The sequence below is a fragment of the Poecile atricapillus genome, chromosome 7, assembly GCF_030490865.1.
Source record: "Poecile atricapillus isolate bPoeAtr1 chromosome 7, bPoeAtr1.hap1, whole genome shotgun sequence".
Classification (NCBI taxonomy): Eukaryota; Metazoa; Chordata; class Aves; order Passeriformes; family Paridae; genus Poecile; species Poecile atricapillus.
Genome location: NC_081255.1, coordinates 28,135,404 through 28,158,221, shown reverse-complemented (window position 1 = coordinate 28,158,221; position 22,818 = coordinate 28,135,404). Strand labels below are relative to the sequence as shown.

The 22,818-nt window shown below is 40.0% G+C and overlaps 1 protein-coding gene across 2 annotated transcripts in view; it reads left to right on the top strand.

Moving 5' to 3' along the window:
* TTC39A (tetratricopeptide repeat domain 39A) overlaps positions 1–22,818 on the top strand; it is a 44,878-nt gene that overhangs the window by 13,457 nt on the left and 8,603 nt on the right. For both annotated transcript variants that reach the window (XM_058843253.1, XM_058843251.1), the window contains exons 3-14: positions 3,807–3,938; positions 4,588–4,664; positions 5,164–5,231; positions 7,586–7,650; positions 8,969–9,068; positions 9,960–10,025; positions 16,234–16,342; positions 16,966–17,033; positions 17,163–17,222; positions 17,976–18,137; positions 19,772–19,863; positions 20,846–20,966. In XM_058843253.1, coding sequence (XP_058699236.1) covers positions 3,807–3,938; positions 4,588–4,664; positions 5,164–5,231; positions 7,586–7,650; positions 8,969–9,068; positions 9,960–10,025; positions 16,234–16,342; positions 16,966–17,033; positions 17,163–17,222; positions 17,976–18,137; positions 19,772–19,863; positions 20,846–20,966 — 1,120 coding nt within the window. The remainder of the gene's footprint in view (positions 1–3,806; positions 3,939–4,587; positions 4,665–5,163; positions 5,232–7,585; positions 7,651–8,968; positions 9,069–9,959; positions 10,026–16,233; positions 16,343–16,965; positions 17,034–17,162; positions 17,223–17,975; positions 18,138–19,771; positions 19,864–20,845; positions 20,967–22,818) is intronic.

Below are 22,818 nucleotides of genomic sequence, written 5' to 3'. Positions count from 1 at the left end.
TTTTACAGTCTTTGTAAATAAATTAGTTGCTACCAAAACCTAACTAAATTGTTGGTTTTACCTCTTTGCTGGAAGAACTTAGCAGATTCTGAATTTTGGAAAATTACTTTGATTAAAAAGGCTCAGGGATTCTCTAGTTGAAGCACAGATTTTTGTCTTGGACCATCCTGGTGGCTTGTGATAGCAAGGGAGCTGTGATGGTGGCTGACCGGAGAGGTTGTTGCTGGTTGTTAACTTATTGCTACTGAGGAGTCTTGCAGGAAAAGGGTTTTTATCAGAAAATGTTGGTTCATCAAATATGAGCATTTCTGTGAAAACCTCTGCCATGGGTGTAGTGGGTTGTTTGGCCATTGGGTGGAACCTGGGATCAAAGATGAGGAAAGCCTTCAGGCCCCTTGTGACCACATTCTCCTGCTGCAGGTTTGATTTGGGCATTGGCCTCTCACTCTTGAGTCCCCCTGGATGAACAGACTGCTCACTGATCTGTGGAGGGTCTTTCTCAGTCTGTGCTGGTGGATTTGTTTTAAGTGTTGGAAGCATCTTGATACTAAATCAACATAAGGACTTGAGCCTGAGGTTTCTGTAATTCAAGAATGCATGTCCTGTCTGCTGGATTACTTTAAAGGATCTACAGAAAAAATTTGAGTGCTATTTTTCACAAAAGATTACTAGCCCTGGGTTAATTCTGAGGTGAAACCAAGTCAAGCTTTTTGATTTTCATACCTGAGCTGGGAAGCTGTGACTGTCCTCACTTGTTTTAGAGCAGGAATAAGAGAGTTCTGCAACAACTCTGAGAAAGGGCAGTGCTGCAAGATGATAATGATTGCACCATAGTTGGAGAAGAGGCATGTGGCAGAACTCCATAAGTGCCCAAAGATACTGCTTATAATCCTCTTATTCAGTCATGTGATACCAACTACTGGGATAAGTCATTAATCACAATATTAGTTGCATGGATGTCATACAGGCTTGTTAACTCCAACAATGTCCTGAGGAAATTGCTGCTGAGGAATCAAAAGAAGAAAAGTAAAAAGATAACAAGTTTCATTCTGTATCCATCCATATGAAACCCAGGCCTTAAAATTCCTGGCAGTATGCCAGGATGTAGCTGGCAACTTCAATTGACTGATTAATACAAATAGCGTAGTTAAATTGTGCTTCTGCCAGCATCCCCACCCCTTAAAAAGAACAAATTTGAATGTTGCTAAATACCAGTTGGCTAATGGCAGACATTAATTATCATCTCCTTTAAATATTAGAAGTAAAATAGATGAAACCATTGATTAGGGAAGGGGTGTTTTGGTTTCAGAAACAAATTATTGGAGAGGAAAATCCCTCTTCACCACATGTATGTGAAAAGTACCAATTTTCCTTTTAGTGCAGTGAATTCAATATTTATCTGCTTTGCTTTAGAAAGCAAGTTTCTATAATTTTGAAAGGGTGCTATTTCAGTCACTTCTCTGTGCTTTTGAGCCTCTGGAAAGGTTTTAGTTTAGTAAATACAAGATGGAGTGTGTTTTTCTGCACCCAGTGTGGCTGATGAATAATCTAATGAACAGAAACACTTCATCAGATTGGCATTTTAGTGTGTTCATATTTTCTACTTTACATTATCAGTCTAATGAAAGAATAATGATCTATGAGGCCAAGAAAGAGCTTTCCTAACTCCACTGGATTTTAAACTAATTTCTCTGTTCTCTGTCTGTTCTTCTTAGCTTGCAAATGAGATGGATGGTAGCATAGTCTGGGGCTTATAGCACTTCTGGCACCGGGATATTTCCCAAAACAGCTTTTCTGCTAGATTGGTTTAGATGGTGAGGGCAAGTAGGAATTAAGGGCAGCCACAGAGCACGGACTGCAGTGAAATTTAAAGATGTGCCTTGCAAATTCCTGCAGTGTAGCCATCCTGCTCTGTGTCCTGTGTGTTGGAAACAGAAGCCCTTTGTCATCTGTGTGAGGGTTGGGAAGCACCAGGCCCAAGTCACCACAGTGAATTATTAGATCACTGATTAATATAGGGTGATCTAAAATTATCCTTTAAATTTTCTTTCAATTCAGTCCAGATACTAAAACTTAAGGAGGCAAGTGTATTTCTGGGGTGAGAAATCATATGGATTGAGGTGTCTTTAAAGTCTGGCTTTTCTCCTAAAAAAACCCTACAGAATAAGAGGAGATGAGATTGGAGGACACCTCAGAAAGTCATGTACTCAAGCAGGGCCATTTTGAAAGTCTCCAAGGATACAGACTCTACAACTTTTCAAGATGATGTGTGCCACTGCGTGGTCACCTTGGTAGTAGAAAAATGTTTCCTGGTGTTCAGCCAGAGCCTCCTGTGCTTCATGTTGTGCCCATTGCTTCTTATCCTGTCCCTGGGCACCAGTGAAAAGAGCCTGTCTCTGTCCTCTTTGTTTCTTCCCCTCAGGTATTTCTATATGTTATAGGAACCCCCTGAGCTTTCTCTTCTCTCGCCAGAACAGCCCCAGCTCTCTTGGCCTTTCCTCATAGGAGAGATGTTCCAATCCCTTAACCATATTCACCACCCTGCTCTTGAGTGTGTGCATGCACTGAGGAGCCCAGAACTGGGCACAGCACTCCAGCTGGGGCCTCACCAGTGTTGTGCAGAGGGGAAGGAGCCCCTCTCTCACCCTGCTGGCAGCAACACTCCTCTTAATGCAGCCCTGTCTTTGTCAAGAGCATGTTGTTGGCACACCACTTTCTCCTTGGAAGAAAAAGAAAAGAAGCACCTGAAGTAAACGCATCAAGAACAGGTGTGTTGAGGGTGGAGGTTTTGAAAGGATATCCTTGTTTGACTGCAAGTATTTTTGAATATTCCGTGCCATATATAGCTATCTGATCTGTTCTAGAGTGTAAACAATTGAAATAGCAATTGTTGCTCCTTAACAATATTTGTCTTAAGTCGTGCTATTTGTCAGGGGTGGATTAGCAAGGTCTACAGAGAGTTTCTGTGTCGGGAATTTATCTGAGCTTGCCCTTCAACATATTTCTCAAGTCATCCTTATTAGACCTCTGTGCCTGAAGATATTTTGATTCACTTGCAGAGAATTACACCAGACAGGTAAATGCTCTAAACGTGTGCAATATATAAACCCTCTTTCCTGTCAGAGGAAAGGTGCCAGCAATGGCTGCACATAGGAATTAATTGTTTTCCTTGCACTAGTGCCAATGTTTTTTACTTTCTGCCAAAGTGGCACTGTCTGAAACCCTACAGAATAATATTGAACAGATTGGGGTGGAGGGTTGGCAGAAGGGGAGAGGAGAAAAAAGCTGTAGTTTTTGATACAGACTCTAATGCTTCTGGTGGGAAGATCTATTTCGAGAAGATTCTATTTTGGCCATGGTTATAGTATTGTGTTACTTATCTCCTTGAGCCTCTACTGAGTAACTGTCCCAAATTAGAAGAATATCAGCTGGATTTGTCATATGTTGTAGCATTCATTAGATAATAAAAAAAACCCACCAAAATAAACCCCACCATGATTCTATTGTTTCTGAATGGTGAGCCATGAGGTTAATTCCCGTGCTTTATGTTTGTTAAATATCTATCCTCTGCTCAGAATTGATACATTTTAGCAGAGTATGTAGAACTGTAGACATGATTTCTTGTACAAATCTCAGTCTGTCACTGTTTCTCGATTATTTTGTATGTCCTTTGTGTTCGATTTCCAGTTCATTTAGCCCTTGTTCCCATGAGGTTGATATATTTCTAGAATTGGATTTGTATTTGCTTTTTAAAAGCAGTAATACAATCAAATCAGCTGTGCTTTTCACCTTGTGTTTTCTTGCAGAACTAAAGACAGCATGTATCATGCCCTGACTTATGCCACCATACTGGAGATGCAGGCTATGATGACATTTGATCCTCAGGACATACTGAATGCAGGGAACACAATGAAGGAAGCTCAAGCCACCTGTCAAAGGTAAGAATAGAGCAATTCAGTCAGTAAATAGTTCCTTCGTGGGAAAATATTGAAGGACTACTGGATACAAAAGGAAATGAAATCTTACAGAAATCACAGGAAAACTGAGGTTGGAAGTGGCATCAGGAGGTCACCAGCCTCCTGCTCAGTGTGGGGTCATAGCACATAAATGAGGGTGTTCAGCAGTCTAGTCTTGAAAAATTAAATTTACCGCAATATCTGATTTTTCTTGTCAATTAGAATTTGTCCTACCTGTAGTCCTGGTTCTGCAGTGTCTGGAAGTTGTTTACAATGTTCAAACACTGAAGAATATTCCATGTGTGATGGTTGTACTGCAGTTGTCTGTCTGAGTCAACTGTGCTCCCACTTTTGCACCCACATTCACCCATACACACACAAAATAAATCAAAACACCCCCTTATACCTGTCCTTCATCAAGACAGATTTCTGCACATGAAGGGTAAGAGACAGATCCCAGGAGGACCATGTTGACTAAATTCTCTATGGACTGTGCTGAAGTTTGTGTGTGTGGTGACAGGGGGCTAGTGAGCTCTGGAGGCATGTAGTGACTGTGTGGGTGGCCAGCTGAAAGATACAGTTCTCTGTTTTGATGTTTCTTCTTCAGAATGACCAAAATAACTTTTTTCAGATTTAGGAAGAAATCTACTGTAGCTGATTCTATCAACAACCTTGTGCATAGGCAAAGCCTTGAACACTTCACTGAAGGTAACATCTTTCACTTGTGTAATGTTTTCCTTTTTTATTTATGCAGTTTGAATCCTGTAGAATTTCACTCAATATGTGCTTGCAAACTGTGAATTCACTGACAGTATCACTGATCTGGCATTTGCTGGACCAAATGTCAGTGTTTTGACCATTGCTGTGTAACCAATCCAAAATCACTGGTCTTGTTGCTTTTTGACTCAGCACTCCCAGAATTTGCTGGGTAAAGAAATATCTAGAAAGGAATATTGAAATTTCTGTAAAGGTTCTAGATCCAGGCATTTATGGAAAGCACCAGAAAAATTCCTGCAAAGTTTCTGTAGCTATGTGTCATTTCTGTTTGGAGTTACATCAGTAGTCTAGAACTGAAATACCACAGCAAATGTGGAAAATATTTTTCTCAGTTTGAGCTCTGTGATCTTATTCTTACATTAATGGGCTAAGTGTTTTTTAATTACCTTTTGGCTGATTGATTTGTTTTCTTCTCTCTGTGTGACATTAGAGGAAATCCACGCAGAAATTTGTTATGCTGAATGTTTACTTCAGAGAGCAGCGCTCACATTCCTCCAGGTAGGAATTCCTGCATGGCTCTTGGGGGGAAAAAATACCATAGAAGTTTCTTTTCCTAAATGGACTGGTAGAAGGCAATAGTTTGACCTAATGCATCTTTCATCTGGATCAAATCTGAGTTTTATCTGGGCTATCTCATGAGCTATTAGAATGTTTAATTTTCCCTCAAGATTATTAAACAAATACTTACCTCAACACATATCTGAGTGTCCTAAGACACCCTTCCCCACTCCCTTTTGGATGTGTGAAATGTAACTGCAGCAAGCACCAATTTTCAAATGATGTGTTGGGATATCAGATTAAAAAAAAAAAAAAAAAAAAGATGGAATGTTCATTGAAGCTGTGCTGGAATACAAGCAAGACTTTTGTTCTGGTCTGGCTGGTGTTTGCTTTCTCAAGGCTGCTTTCTCACTGGTTTGTTCTTGAACAGCAATTATGGCCTACACATTAGGCTCCACACATGCTTTCTCCTTAACAGAGCTGTCTTTAACAAAGGGGAACTCTCCCTCTTCTTTGGATTTTATCTGTCTGTCCTAATGAAGCTTGATTTGTTTGATGGAGCAACATTAGCAGTACTTGCTAGGGCTCCAGAATGCAATTTAAATTGTTAGTCACAGCTGAAATAACTGATTTTTCTTCTTGATTTGGCTGCACTTGCTCTATGAAAGTGGGCCTCTTCATCTACCAAGGGGATAATAACAGCCACAGTCAGAAAAAGGCTGCTGCTTTTTGGCTCAAGGATGCTGATAGGAAATGGAATGCAGGTGGTGGTTTTATAGTGTTTGGGAGTTGCCAGGTGGGCTCTGATTTATGTTGCTTACAACAGTTTATGAACCATGTAACCTTTTTCAGCCATCTGCTAAGTCCCTCTGTTAGAAACCATTGCTTCATAGCAACACCCTTAATCAGAGGAGCTTCTAGTAGTTTCTAGAATGCTGCTGATGGACTTTGAAATGACCAAAGTGTAGCTACCTGTTTCCATTTTCCTTTGGGATGAGTAGCCTCTAGCACTGGGGGCAGTTTGGGTGAGAGCTGAAACTATGGAAGGAACACATTTGAGAACTTCTCTGTTATAGGTAGAGACTTCTCTGTCCATAGAAACGGAACATTTTAAAGCTGTGTCTCTTGGTTTTAAGCACTATTTTCACAGATATCTGTTTATGAACATGTTTATAGAAACATGAGATTTACGAGTACAAAAACGATTTCTTGTCCTCTTTTGCAAAGGTCTCTTTGCTTCATGTTCTTTTCTGTGTTTAATTTTTCATGAACACATGAACTAGTTTAAAAAATTTAGCAGAGACACTTGGTTCCACCAGCTACTGATGTAGGTTAGTCTTGATGCTTAGAAAAATTATCAAAACCAATGAAATGAGGTCTCAGCATTTTTCAAGGGCTGAAAAATTCTCAACATCTCCCTGTTGTTGGTATCATTCTGAGTGTTAACGTTTTAAAACCATCTTTCTTCCTTGTTCCACTTTCCGTTCAAAGGAAAATGTAACTGAACATTTATACATAGTTGGGTGTGCTGCACCCCACAATATGCTGTACTTAGTACATCTAATTAATTAATCACATCCACACTATTTTCTCCACAATGCCCTCTTATGATTTTTCTGTGATGGTATCTTCTGTTAAAACACATGTAGACTTTCTGTCTTGAAGTAACAGCAGACATCAAAACAAACCAGAATGACAGATTATATAAGTGAGGCAAGAAAATACCTCCAAAAAGTTAGGAAACTAATATCCTCTAACTAATGGTCCCCCAGATAACTTTTCTGTAATTTCTCAGTTTGTTATAGCTTCTCATGTAACATGTTATCTTCCTAGTATGGATCTCAAATATATATATATAAATATTCAAACCAGAAAGAGCATATCCTGCATAATTTTACTGACCCTCCTTCACTCTTAGGATATGAAACTGTATTCTGCAAACTCTTAAGGACAGGCAGTTTACTTGTGAACATTTCCTGGCTCAGCACCAGGTACATCTTAACTGCACTCAAGGACAAATGAGAGAAAGCTGTTTTTTGAAAGAGCCACAAATGCATGTACCTTAGGTGACATCTATTAGTTGAGTCCTATGTTCATTAATGCAAATTCCAATGGTTCAAAGGTGACAAGGGTTAAACTGATTACAGAAAGCATTAAAATAAAATGCTTGTGTCTAAACAGAGTAAAATAATGTTAATACAGAGAGGAAATCCTAAATCCATGTATTATGTCTTAGAGGCTTATATTGTCTATGTCATGCTGGTTATGTTCCAGGTGTGTATTTATCTTGAGAAGAAAAAAACCCTTTGTAATGCTTTCAAATTCATACTGCTAATGTGTTTCCATTCTAACAGGATGAGAATATGGTCAGCTTCATAAAAGGAGGCATCAAAGTCCGAAACAGTTACCAAACCTACAGGTGAGTCAGAGTGATGATGTCATTAAGTGCACTCTATCAGTAAAAAGTGCTGGTGGTGAAATTATCCAATTCACAGATTCATCACTGTTGTATTGACTCAGTCTTTATTATGGGCCTCACGTCTGCAGATTTGCTCAGCCCACACAGACTCTTCCTTTGCACAACAAAGGACATTAACATTAAGGTTGATTTGTATTGTGGAGACAGTGGACCCTAGCTCTGTTAACTCCTAAGGTTTGCCTACTTCAAGTACTATATCCTTGAAATCATGTCAAAGAAAAGCCATTTTAAGTGATGTGCAGTTTGTGTCTGCATAGCACAATTTGCTGGTCTTGTAGACATTAGGCATAATGAAATGGCATTTTTTAATAGTTCCAGCTGCAGCTTTTTGGAGCATTTAATACCAGTACCTGAAGCATGGTAAAAAGTGAAGGCTAAATATCTATCATATTTTATTTATTTTAGAATTATAAATTGTGTTTTGTGCCCAGCAGACACAAAACAGCAACAAGTCCAGGTTCTCCAGAAGTCCACTGGAAGGGAGAGAGATGACAGTGTCCATGTTTGTGTGGGTTGAAGGTGACTCTAAATGTAGGTCAGTAGGCTGCACTTACAGGGAATAATGTTGTTGGGAACAACCATTCAATAAAAATGTGACAGCCTGAGCACAAATGCATGTTGCCATTAAAACAATTAACAAAATAAAACAAAACAGTAGTGTAAAAACCACATAGCTATAGAAAGTTTGGAGGCAAATTGATTTAAAACTGAGCTGGATTATGTGGGAAATAAAGGGGCACTTCAAAGCTGAGACCTATAAAAGTTAGAAAACTGAGTGAAAGTAATTTCTGATACATCTACCCATTTTAGAATGTTTATTACAGTTGTCTTTTCCTATGTAAAACAAAATATTCTTTTGAACATTCACTTAATTCAGGGGTTAGTGAAACTCAAGTCAAATTTGCTAATTTAAATTGAAGTCTGGTGCACTGTCCTATCATCTCTTTTTGCAGTAGTAAAGTTTGGTGATGCTCCCAACAGCCATCCTTGAAACAGTTTCAGGCTGAAATGTGGTTGAATATTGGCTGTGTCTGTTTGACAGGAAGTCCTCTCCAGGATTCCATGGCTTTTAATTAATTTAATTAAATGATAGTAATGTGACAGAAATGATTTGTTGATCCAACAAAATGTAGATGTTGCTTACTTGAGTGAGATGACCAATTGGTCTTTTTTAAACTACTCTGTAGTTCAAGGTAATGGGGTTACTTTCTTATTAAATCATAATTAATCATGTTAACAGAATCTTGTGCATTTCCAGGGAGCTGGACAGTCTCATACAGTCCCCACATTATGTCAAAGGAGAGAACCATCTTCATTTTGAGGGAGGTGTAAAACTTGGAGTTGGAGCATTTAACCTGGTATGTACCAACACTCTTATCCTGAGCTGCTACCTCCTGAAAATGACCCTAACTTGAATTCCTGAGAAGTTCCACTGGCATCATACTGATCATGTGGTTAAAATTAGTTATGTGCTCTGACAGTGCAGGATCCCAGTGTCTGGTCTGCGAACATCAGGTAGTAACACTTCAGAAATAAAGAGATTGCTGCCCACAACGTGGTGTAAGGGCCAGGAGAAGCCTTGCCCAGGAGCACCAGTTGCCTGTGCCTGTCAAATTCCACTTATTCTTTACCTGACACTTGGAAAACTGCCGGGATCCAGGCTGTTAACAGGGCAGTTGGAAGGGGTGGGGTACATGAATGAAGTTTGGGGTGCTGCTCCAGCCACTGTTGGCTGCTGTTGCTTGTGTTCTGGCCGAAAAGCAGGTGAGCAAATGGTGCAGGATGGTTCCTGGGGAGGCACTGACCCAGAGATGGCGAGGGATGATGTGGTTGTTCAGGGAATGGGCTGCTGAAAGTGCCTGGAGCTTCCTCTTGTTTGCATTGCTCTGCATGAGTCTGGCACATGCTCAAATATTAGATTTACTGCACAAAAAACAAATATGGACTGTGTGGTATGAACCCAGTATTTCTGGAACATCCAAGAATTACTGGAGTTACTAAGCATGTGCTGTGTACATATTTCTGTGTAGGGCATTCTGGAGACACAAGGTGTCTATATTAAACATATTTCTGTTTAAATTGAGTGTAAAATATAGCAGGTTTATACATTTACCCTGAATTTTGTCATATAGAGATGATTTTAGTAATTTTATTAGTCATTTATTGTGCTTGGAAAAATTGTAGGAGGCAATTGGTAGCTGAAAGGCAGAAAGTCTGTTATTGCATAACTCTTATATTTTTCTCTGTAGACCTTGTCCATGTTTCCTGCACGGATTCTGAGATTACTGGAGTTTGTTGGATTTTCTGGGAATAAGGTAAATGTGAACTAAATATTATTGGTACATTCCCCTCACTTTTAAACTAAAAAACAAAGGAGTTTCTTTCCTCTTTCCCACATTACCTGTAGCCCTCTGGTATCACACAAGTGCACTGTGGCACTGATGCTTCATGCAGCTCAGTTTTGTTTTATATTTTTGTCTGAACTATTGCTCTTGAAAGGTTTTCATACAATTGTTCAGTGTTGAAACAGTTGTGAAACATGGTAAAGGAAATGACTAATACAGGGATGTCAACATATTTAGGTTTTAGTTACTGGTCTTTTTATGCAGACTTGTGCTCAGAAATCTGTAGCCAAAAGTGTATTCTTAGCCTTTAATATATTTATATAGCTTCCTTGGTAGTTACTGTCATTATGGGGTCTGAGTGTTCCTGACAGGTTCTTGCATGATGGGAGGGGAGGGGGGAATCTATTTTATTACTGCTTTAATAGCAACTGGAAATTTGAGTGTAGCACCTAAATTCTCCTACCTAAGGGAGTAAGTGCTTTTTTGCCTGTAGAGTAACCAGTCTGACCTATGTTGTTTGAGGATAGAAGTTCAGTAATGGAGCACCAGAAAATTCACATGATGATGAGAAAGAGCTGTGCTACTGCTTTATGGATCTGCTGTTTCAAAAGAATACTGAATTGGTGGGAGTATCTTGGCCTTGCTTGTACCTGCCCTTGTCTCTCTACCAGCAGAACACGAGATTCACTCAAAGCAGGGCTCCTGGGTTAAGAAAACGTGATGCAGAACATGATCCCTTTAACCTAAACCACTAGCCACATTTTTCATAAATGCTGGGTACGGTCAATGTCTGATGCAAGCACTAGAAAAGCCATGAGAATAAGTTCAGTTTTAACTCTTATTATAATACTTTCTATTTACAAAACAAGTTTTAAAGGAAAAAAGTGTCTTTTTTTTATCAGAGCTGAAGCCTTACATGGCAGGTGAATGACTGTCATCACCATTTTACTGCTTTACATGATCGTATATTGGAAAATAAAATGCCCTCCTTAAAAGCAAGGAGCAGAGTGTGGATTACAATTTAGAAACTTCCAGGAGCTGACCAGGAGCTACTTCACAGCACAAATCAAATAGTTCTACCTGTCAGTTTCAACAACAGAGCATTTAAAGCAAAATATTCTCTTAGAAATGTAAAGGCAATTCACGTACTGAGCAGAGTTCTGAGAATACTTTGGTGAACACTCATCTTACTCCTGCAGATGGAAACTGTCCCTCCAATGGAGTTTTCATTTGGCCCTGGGATATCTTGAATATCTGCAAGTGGGCTGATATTTGTGTTGATGAGTCAGCTCCTATTACAGTTCCTTAATAACTCACTCAAGCATGACCTAGATTACCATAAATTTGAGCAAAACCCTGTTGTTTGCACACCACACAAAGGAACATTTTAAACATGTTGATCAACGTTCATTGATGGCCATTTATTTTAACATCCTAAAAAAGTCTTTCTGCATATAACATTTGTGAGTCAGGTGCCTAAAGCCAAAAGCAAAATTGCAATTGCATGAGCAGTCCTTTCCTTGGTGGTTTTCCAAAGTTTGTAACAAGACAGTAGACAGGAGTCTAGAGGGTGAAAGAAACAGTGACAGAGGAGAGGAAAATTTGTTCATCTGTACTGCACTTGTCCAGGAGTTTTTCATACACCTGTGTTTGATGCTGCAGTCTTTTCCTTTAAATGCTTACTCTGAGTATCAGATTGTGCAGCAGAGTCATGGTTAGTGCCTTGAGCTGTTTGCTGTTTACTGGGAGAGCTATAGTGCACTGCAGGACAGCTTGATTTTGGTGTGGGTCATGTGTTTATTAGAACTGGATATAAATTTACATTGTGTGATCCTCCACGATACCAATGTGCCTCAAAGCCAGCAGGTTTGCCCCTGGGGACTCTCCTCATCTCTGAGTCATGTCATGGGGAACAGCTAATGAGGACATGCCCAGAGCTCCAGCACTTCCTAAGCCATTTGTGGGCACTGTGGACACCATGATCAACTTAACAGCAGTCTGGAATCTGAAAATAGTAGGTGGGATAAGATCAAGAAAATATAAAAAGTAGCCTGTGGCCGTGTTTGTTCCCTTCCAGTCCAGGATGTGCCAGCTGTGCCCTTCACACTGTTTAAGCTCCTTTCCTTTGCATCATTAGTCAAATCATGGGTTTATTTGTGTTTAGTAGCACAGGCCCCACATTTGGGCAGTGAAGTTCTGTGCAGTTTTGCCCACTTTTGAGGGAAGTTCCTCATGGGCAGAGGTGTGTCAGGCACCCTGTGCTGGGGAGCACAGCAGCCTCACTGGGCAGTAGGTGGAGTGTGTGTCCCATCTGCACTTGGGTGTTAAACTGGGACTAACCTGTGACGTGCCCTGTGACGTGAGAGCAGGAGACTCCTTGCACTGTCTCCCTGGAAGCCTGAATCCTCCTCACTGGCTCCTCTGCCAGGTCCCAGGCTAATATTTACTCTTGTGCTTATTTTATAGGTGATTACAAATGCTGTGCTGCTAAACTGTAGAGCAGTTTGACATGAGCTTACCATATGTTAAGTGCAATTTGTCAGAGGGTCAGATGACAGCATGATTTCACAGGAAGGCAGGAAAACTGTCAGATAGAACCAATTTCTTTCAAATTATACTTTTTTTTTTTTTTTTTTAATGTGGGAGGACATTTTTTCCAAAGCTGAAGAATGTTCTTGATGTGTCAATTTCTAATAAATTGAATTCCAGTTTCTTACTAAGTATCTCTTTTGAATTGCATTTTAATATCTTCAAATTTTAAATGAAGCTTAAATCTAATATTGTTTAATGGGGTACATTCAAATGCCCTATCAGCTTAATTTGTCAGTTCTTTGTAAAGCTAGTAGTAGTATCCATCCTCTTTGCTAAACCTGCAGCAATGTGATCAGGCCATGGGACATGAAAAATGACCTTGCTTTGCTTTCATGGTCAAGATCCCTAATAAATAGAATTATTTTAAAATAACAGCCAATTATTTTTGCTTCAGGAAAATCGATGGATTTTAGTCAGTAACAGCTGAAATAAATATGAACCAGTCTCAGTGTTGTCTGATAATGATTTTGAGAATTGTCCTTGTTCATCGTGCAACTGCTGTGGGAATCCCTGGTGCCCACATGGGGAGTCCTGAATGACAGAGCATTGGATGTCTTGGGACACCAATTCAATCGATGAGATACTGATATAATATAATGTAGTGACAGTCTTGGGAATTAGACTGTGCGATGTCATGAGGAGCTCGCACAGAATGCTGAGTTACCACACTGGAACATGTCTGCTCTGTACTCTTCTTTATATCCTTCAGAACAGTTTATGTTTTGTGTGTAAATAAAACTGAAATGTGTTAGTGTCAATTAGGAAAATTACAAAAATATCTTTCTGGAAAAATGATGAACACTTACTGCCTTGACATCTGCTTTATATTGTTACAAAATGCCCTGTAATAGATGTTTGGAGGCTCATTCCTGGTGTTCTGGGATTGCTTCTATCAGTTGTGACATAGGTGTGGAAGATAGTTATGGGTCATTTATGGTTAGAAGGTGTGTCCCAACAATTAAATATAATGTACTCACTGGTGCCAGTCCCTAAATGAGTGCAGTGTGTTTGCAGAGTTACTCCTTAGGCTCAAGTAGCTGCTTGTGATTTGGTTCCCAGATCCTCTGTCTGATCCCGGAGAGCCTTGCATTGCCCAGCTCCTGGCACTCCCTTGGCTGATGGGGATTGTAGGCTAATCCCTGTAGGCTCCCAGTGGAGAAAGGGTGGTGCTTGAAAAGTGATCCATGTGCCTGATCCAGGCTGCTGTGCCAAACTGTTCCTTGGAGGAGAACCTCTGCCTCAGCCAGGCACAGAGGGAGCCTCAGGAGGCCAGCTAGGGAGTGTGGGATGTAAAGCATGATTCCCAGTGACCCCCTTCATATTCCTATTTTCTGGATATCCCATTGTAAGAGAAGCAGTTTGAGAGATTTTTTTGAGAAGAAGCAGCTTTGCTGCAGTGTATTCTACAAGCAATGCTAATAACAACTAATAGATTTCTTTTATTTAGACTGTGTCTTCTACTGGTTGTTATTACTTTAATACAGAAAGTTTGGGATATTCAGGTGGCAGAGTGAAAAGTAAACAGCTTTTAATACCTCTGCTGGACTAGATAGGCTCATGGACATTCCACAGAGTGAACTAACTTGCTCAGTGAGCTTCTCATGCCTGTGTAACTACTCAGTTCAATAATTTAGAATTAAGGGTGTTTCAGATTTGCAGCCCTTTTCTGATTGGGCATTATTCTTAATCCAGTTACTGCTATCCAGGATGCAGTCCTGTGTAAGGTGGGTGTGGGTTCATTCCTTGTCCATACAGATTATAACTTTGTGTTTGACTGCACTCAAATATGCTTTTGAGACTGAAACATAATTGAGATCAACTTGACAAAGGTTACATTATTTTATATGACAAACAAAGTCTGTTTGAATCATTCTTAGTGCTGTTCATATTAATTTGATATATATTTTTATATAATATGAAAGATATTAAATGCTGTAAGGCCTAGTGTCAGTAAAGGCTCAGTGAAATATCAAGCCTGAAGATTTTTTTATTGCAAAAAGTGTACTTTGGAAATATACTTTGGAATTTTTTTTGCCAAAATTTATTCCATGGAATGTTTTGTTTTACTTCTACCTTGAAGTGCTACTTTTTAAAAATACAAATATTTCTGGGTTTCATCTAGGCAGTTTGAAGATGTTGAATACATCATATTTTGTTACTTATTTGTGTCAATCAAACTTCTCTCAGCAGAAAATTAAACTGGTTTTATTTTGCTAAGTACTTGATTTCCATTAAGTCACTGATTTTCTGTAATGATTTACTATCTTTTAATTTCTTTTGTAGTGACATACAAGTCAGTATTTTCATTACTTTGTCCCAACTAGATGTTATAATAATTGATCTGCAAATATGAGTCATATTTTTCCTTATAGCAGTAATTAATGTAATACATTGAGTTTTAAAAATAAAGAGAAATCACAACCCCCTGTATTTATGTGGAAACAATTAAGTGCACTATTAAGTGCAATAATACAAATAGATGTCTGAGGAAAATGAGAATATGATTACAGGCTTCAGTGTTTACACAGTAAGCAATGAAGGCGTGGTGGTGTAACACCCCTCAGTCAACAAGGACACACAAAAGATGTAAATCTGTGCTGGGATCAGGCTCTGAGGGCTCTCCCCAATGCCTTTCCTGGTGCCTCTGATAGACATCCCTCAGGGTTCCTATTTATAGTGTAGCTGGTTTGAAAGGGTGTCCTTGTAGTCACACACATCGTGTTCCAGTGACCTTGACCTGCAGTGACAGAATAACTTCTAAACAAATTTTGTCCCAGCACACAGCGGATATCTTACTGTGCATATTCGCAAGTAGGCAGATCTCTTGTTTGATACATTTGCATATTTATATTCTTGCTGCTGATATCATGGAACTAGTCCTAGAATGGGCTGATAAATGTTCTTGCCTCAGGAACTAGAATCCCTATAGTTGGTTATCCATCATGCTGTCATCGACTATGAACACGGTATTATACTTGATTGCTTTAGCTCTTCCCAAAGGGAACAGAAATACTCTTCTTTTCATCGTATTTTTCCACTTGTAGCAGTGGGCCAATATCATTGAAAAACTCCTTTTGTTCTTGGCATACTTTAAAATGTCTTTTTGTCCTGATATCTTTTGCTCTGCTTGTTGCAGATTTTATTTTCTTGATACCTTTAACTCTTCAGTGCAGTGAACCACAGCAAAGAAGAATACACTGTACAATGGTGATTTGTGGGTTTTGCCTTGCTTTTCAAAACCCTGTGTTTTGTTTCTGGAATGCTGTTTAGCAGCACTTGGTTCACAGTGATAAGTTGTCTCTCATTTTCTTATGTTAACCATGTAATACATCCCAAGTTGCTGCTCTGTCACCGGGTGTTTTCCAGGCTAAGCAGTAACACCATGAAAAACTATTAGATAAATGAATAGATGTATTTTTATTTTTGATTGCTGAATAAGCAATCAGTGCCTTTTGAGGAATTTGTCAGTGCTTTTTGGGGAATTTGGTGAGTGAGCAACCTGTAGCTGACCCTGCAGAAGTTAAGCCAGCAAAACACAGGATGGGTTCTTTTCCAACACCTTGTCCCCCTCCCTCTGTTTGCACAGGAACATGGTCTGCTGCAGCTTCAAGAAGGAGCATCATCGTACAGCTTTAGGTCGGTGCTGTGTACCATGCTGTTGCTTTGCTATCATACTTTCATGACCTTTGTGTTAGGTAAGATTGCTTATAATAACTCTTGGATTTGATTAGCTCTTGTGGGACACAAGGGGGAAAAGATGATTCTGTCACCTGTTTGTTGGTGAATTGTTTGTCTGTAACCAGGTTAAATGTAGCTCATTTTTGGGTCATATGATCAGTAATGACCATAACTGAAGACTGTGTTTTAGTTTTTAAGATGGATGTGTGTTTTCCACATGAGAAGGGACATTCTGGGGATGGCCAAGAAAGTTGTGAGAACTAAATCTGTTTTAGCCAGCTGCATTATTGGGGAAGTTAAAATAATGGCTGTAAGTGATAATTACTTTGTTGACACTGGATTTTTGTGTCAGCTTCACACTGATGTGTACTTCTGTGTTATCTCCTGTTAAATCATTCTACAAAATGTGTTTGTCTGTGCCTGAGTTTTCAAGTCAGGAAGCACAATGTTTTGAGGGCTTCCTGCTGCTGCCTTAGTGCAGCACCAACTTGTATTTGTGGCTTACTTAGTGGAGAGAGGAGCCAGCATGTTGGCCAGTTGAGGATTGAAAATCAGTAACTTGCATTCCTGTTCTTTTTTTTTTTTTTTTTTTGCTTTGTTTTCTAACTATTTTTATCACTTGCATTTTTACACATTCTAGGGACAGGAAAAGGAAATGTTGAGGAGGCAGAAAAACTACTTAAGCCTTACTTGGCACGCTATCCAAAGGTAAAATGAATCATAATTTATTTGGTGTGATCATTTAATGTTTTCGTGCCAAAAATCAAAGATCTAGGCTGTATGGTCAGATTGAAAACTGTTATAGAATACTTGTATTTTTATTATTATTTATTACAGGGAGCCATATTCCTGTTTTTTGCAGGCAGGATAGAAACACTAAAGGGTAATATTGATGCGGTAAGTAATCATTTTTCTCTTGAGAAAGTAAATTTCAAAGGCTTTAGAAAAATTCCTCCAGTAATGTTGTTTCCTTTTTGGCTAATGCTTCCTTTGGCTTTAGCCTATATGTAATTTGTAGTTTATTGAGTTACAAATAGGAATGTTCTAAACTACTTTGACTAACTTGTTTCTCCACCTCATTTTGCTACTCCTCACAATATCTGGTGATAATCTAGTTCACCAGGATTAATGACACAGTTTTATCATTGTTTTTCCCATCCTGCAGCAGATTGTGTCTTTAATTAGATCCTTTGCCTTCTGTGTGAACAGAGAGTCATAAAAGACTTGAAAAAATTAAGATGAGAAATGCATGTCCAAAATACTCTGAGACCAGAGTATCAGCTGGTGCTCAGGGCAGTAGCTCCCTTGAAATCCATGGAAGTGCAGCAATAAATGTCAGCTGAGCATCTGTCCTCTGCCTTCAGTTCCCTAATTTCCTGAGACACAAGCATTCATTTTGGGTATGCTTAGAAACATAACTTTCAGGAATGGGGAGGTCTGTGGCAGGGTAAACTTGCTACCACAAGGATGACTGTGTAGCCAAGAATCTCTTGTGTGAAGCCAAGAGATGTTGGGAAACACTGGGCTGTCAATAATTTGAAAGCTGCTAGGGCCATGCAGGCAGATCCTGGAGCCCCAGTGTGTGTTCCAGCTCCTCTGTCTGTGCATTTACACCTGACTAAGGCAGTGTCTGGAAATCTCTGTGTGCAGGCAGTCAATAGGTATGAGGAATGCTGCGAAGCTCAGCAGTACTGGAAGCAGTTTCATCACATGTGCTACTGGGAGCTGATGTGGTGCTTCACCTACAAGCGCCAGTGGAAGATGGCTTTTTTCTACGCAGACCTGCTGAGCAAGGAAAACACTTGGTCAAAGGTAAATTCAGCAGAACAGGAGGGCAGGAGGACCTGTAGCATCTATTAACTTTCAGGCAAATTGAGTTGACTTTTTGTAGCTTTGAAGGTACAGACTGCAAAGTAAAACCTGGCCTGCTGTGAGTGCTACAGAATGATGTGAATTGCAAACATTCAAATCTGTAACAGATGGTGGGCAAGCAGAAATCTTTTGGGCCCAACTGGTAGATGAAGAGCAGCTTGTTACAGATGCTGTGTATTGACTGGTTGTGTCATCAAATGTTGCAATTAATGGTGCAAGTTGCCATTTCTTTCATTATGCTGTGGATAAAAGCTCTTCTGCTGATGAGTGAGGTTAGCCATGGAGGTGCCTCCAGGGTAATAAACACAATTAGAAGTGGCGCCTATCCCTGTGCATCTGGAAGGGAGCAGCTCTTCAACCCAGAGCCCTGGTAGCTTTCCTCCCTTTCTCTTGCCTTTTTGCCTTTTTCCAAATGGGGGCTATGTTTCCCCCATTCCAGTTAGGGGGGATTTTCTTGGACTGGCTTGACTTCACAGATATGATGGGCAGTGGCTTAGCAACATCATTCACCATTTTCCTTGAGATCCATGATCTTGTGGACCTTCAGGTTCATTAGATGGTCTTGAACCCAGACTTCTGCCCTGGGCAGTTCATCTCACATTCTCTGCCTTTGCCTTCTTTGACCCTCCCTGAGGCAGGGAGGCTGGGGCACTTGATGGTGAAGACTGAGGAGAAAAAGTCAGAGTTCCTCAGCCTTCTCCAGGTCCTGGGTAGCCTTGTCTCCTGTTTTCTTCCAGAGAGTGCCCACAGTTTCTCTAGTGTTCCTTTTATCACCAACACCTATAGAGTCTTTCCTTCTTCTTCTTTCCATCCCTGACCAGACATCAGGGCTTTAGTTTTCTTAATCTGGCTGTTCAATTTCTCTATATTCCTCCCAGGCTACATGTGCTTCCCTTCACCCTCTGTAGGTTTCCTTTTTGTGTCTTGAGTTTGTCCAGTAGATCCTTTTTCACCACATGGGCCTCCAGGAGTTTTTGCCTGACTTCCTCTTTTTTTAGGATGCATTGCTCCTGGGCTTAGAGGAGGTGATCCTTGAATATTAACCAGATTTCATGGGCCCCTCTTCCCTCCAGGGCTTTATCTCGTGGTGCTCAACCACTTAGATCCCTGAAGAGGCCAAAGTCTGCTCTCCTGAACTCCAGGGAGTGACTGTTTTCTAGAACCTACTATTTGGGATATGTTACCAAGTGGTGATGTGACACAGAGATTGTATAATATTAAGTTTTTTCTCTGAGCATGACCTTATCTTAGGTTTTCTAGCATGTGTTCCTAAGAGTATTAAAAACTTACTTAAGTATGAGATTTTTTTCTTGGAATTTGGACACAAACTATAAGTTAATACATACTAAAATAACACATACATGATTTAAAAACAATATTCTATGCTCACTTTCTAAAACACTTATCTCTTAAGTTTTTGTAGGACTGTGAGCAAAAGCAGAAACTTCTTCCCTTTATGTTGCTGGTTTTTACTTTATATAAATAAAGGGGTTGCTAAATGATTTTTTGCTTTATATGAATAAAGGTGATGTAAATTTATTTTTCTGTATAGATATTCTTCATTGCATTTGCAGGCTACTTACATTTACATGAAAGCTGCTTATCTCAGTATGTTTGGACCAGATGACTGCAGTCCTTTTGGAGACAGCGAAGTTGAATTATTTAGGTAAAATTTGCAAACTCACAGTTACAACAATTTACAATCTTTTCATGTCACAGTGTTGGGGGAAGAGAGGAAAAATTATTCATCATGCAGATTTGAAGAATTGTGCAAATAGCATTGGATTGGTAAGAAATTGCAGAGTTCAACATCCTTTGGACTAAGGTGGACCCTGAGTTCAGACAGCAGATTTCTCCTGGCCATACAGTGGCTGCTGCTGTTCCATGTAAATACATTCTTTTTCACTTGCTTCCTTTAATCAAAATGGAATGTAAGATGTGAAAGCCTTCAATGGACTGTGCTGCAAGTTGTGTTCTTCCTTAGTGGGAACATCAGCACAATTTTATTCTTGGGTTCTGAGTCTCAGAGAAGTAAGAAATTATTAAATGTGCATGTGAATCTATGCATTATAAACACAGTGAGATAACCCCACTGTGGTAGTCTAATGTTTAAGCTCAAAAAGGCTTGCTGGGGCAAAGAGAATTTGGTTACTTTAGGGTTTACAATTTTTATATGAGATAAATTTTTTTTTAGTGTGATTACAGTGCTTTTTTCAAGTTTTCTCTGTCTTTTGTAATCATTATAAACAGATTTCACTGAATTTGGAATCCACTATGAAGTAAATAGTTTTAGGCGTTGGGAGAATGGAAAGACAAAAGCTAGTTTGCCTCTTTCTTAGTCTGTGAAGAGAGATGAGCCCTTTATAAGTCAGGTGCATCATCTAATTTAATCTTTCAGTGGGGAAGAGTCCCTCTCCTCCTGCTTGATTAAAGAGGAAGCCTAGAGATAAACGTGCCCTGCATAAAGACAGCTTTTGTGAGTATGTATTGCTCAGCTTCCCCGAGGTAGCAATAGCCCAGTGTGCAACAGCTTTTTTAAGTTCTCCTTGGTTTGATTTTTGTTGTTTTTTTTTTTTTTTAAGTTTGAATGTCTTTGTCTCAGAGGTTCACAGGGGAAAAATTCCTTAAGTTTTCCTTTAAACTTTCAGGATTGTTCCCAGTCTGAAACTGAAAATTGCGGGGAAATCTCTGCCCACAGAAAAGTTTGCAATTCGGAAAGCACGACGGTATCTCTCCTCAAACCCTGTTCCTTTGCCTGTCCCACCTTTGGTAAGTTAGAAATATCCAAACATGCCCCCTTTTCAACATTTTTTTTAATTTAGAGAAATAAACCTGAGATAATTGGAATAGTATCTTTCCGTGTTTCTAAGGTAAAACCTCGGCAGGAGACTGGAATGTTCCCAAAGCGAAGCCAGATGAATGTGAGGAATGCTGTAAAACTGGGGCATGCACCAGCCACAGGGAACCCAGCCAGCTGTTTGTGACACGTAAATGTGTTGCATGTGTAACTCATTATTCCAGCTATAGAGTAGCGTGCTCCCAACAGCTTTCTTTTGGTTCCCTTTGGAGGAACTTTGCCCTGGGTCTCTTCTGTCGTGTCATTTGCTAACAGAGGACTATAAGGTACAAGGAGGGTCGGTGTCAAGGAAACAATGGAGGGTTTGGGGACTGCATGTAAGGAACTGTTTAATGTGCCCTGAGTGTTTGCAGTTTGGTGCTCTCCAGAGCAGCTCATGGGTGCTGGGATGAAACAACTGATTCCTTTGGCCCCTCTGTGAGAAAACCACTGTGGCTGCTGGGGTTTTTGTTTAAATTTTTTTAACCCTGTAATGCTGGCCTGTTCCCTGTGGGCAGTTGCATGAGGCACCCATTGCACTTAGAAAAATCTGTCTACAAAGAACATGGATAAAAGAACATGAAAGGGCTTTAAGTCCAGGGATTTGCCAAGTACAGTGGTGTTAACACTTGCAGCGCTTTGAGCTGTTGTGTTTTTAAGAAAGAAATGGATAATTAGTAAATACTCTTTAAGGAAATGCCAGAATAAGAAGAACCTCTTGGAGACCACTCCCCAGCCCACCAGGGGTAGGTGACGCTGTGCCTCCTGAAATAGTTGTTGCAGCAGAGTGTGGGTATTCACCAGGGGCCACGTTCCACTAGTAAGACTGAAGTGAGAGAAATAATTAGGTTACTTTGATGTGCCTTTCAGATTTCAGAGAGGAAGGAGTGCACACACCTGGGGTTTGGCTGGGCTGTCCTGATGGGATTTTGACAGAGCAGGTTTTGGTACCAGGAGCTCTCTGGCTGGGCACCGTTGTCCTTGGCTGCTGTGCAGTTGCGTTTCCAAGGCAGCAGATGCCGCAGCTGAACAGATAAAAGCACTCAATGGATGTGGAACTGGGGACAGAATCTCATCTCCAGGATTTTTCTTTTCATTATCAGGAGACTTACTGGAAAGAGTGAATCCTTAAGCAAGTCTTAGCTCAGAGGTTTAGCTTGAATAAATGTGATTTGAATACTTCTGTTTGAAAACCATGTTAATGAATCTGGACCAGGTCCTGTAAACTCAGCACAGGTTTTCCAATCAGCAGAGACCAGATGGTGAAAGCAACAGTGACTGGAGTTAACATGCTGTTTCAGCTATTCTAGCCTGAGAGGTTTTTTTTTTTCTTTTCTTTTTTTTTTTTTTCTGTGCTATAGTTTCACAATTCGGTTCTTCCATATAGAATTTTTATGTAAATGCTGTAAATTATCACATGCAGATAAGATCATGTAAATAAATAGAACAAATATGTCAGACACTGATCTGTTCTCTCTGGTGGTCAGTGACGGGACATGAGGGAATGACACGAAGCTGTGTCAGGGAAGGTTTAGGCTGGGTATTAAGTAAAGGTTCTTCACGCAGAGGGTGGTTGGGTACTGACCAGGCTCCCCAGGGAATGGGCACAGCACCAGCCTGACAGAATTCAAGAAGTTTTTAGACAACACTCTCAGGCACAGGGTGGCATTCCTGGGGTGCAGTTGGGCTGGACTCAATGGTCCTGGTGGGTCCCTGCCAACTCAGGATGTTCTGTGATTTTATGATTAAATAATATGTCATGAAGGCCACTTGTAAGTCTATATA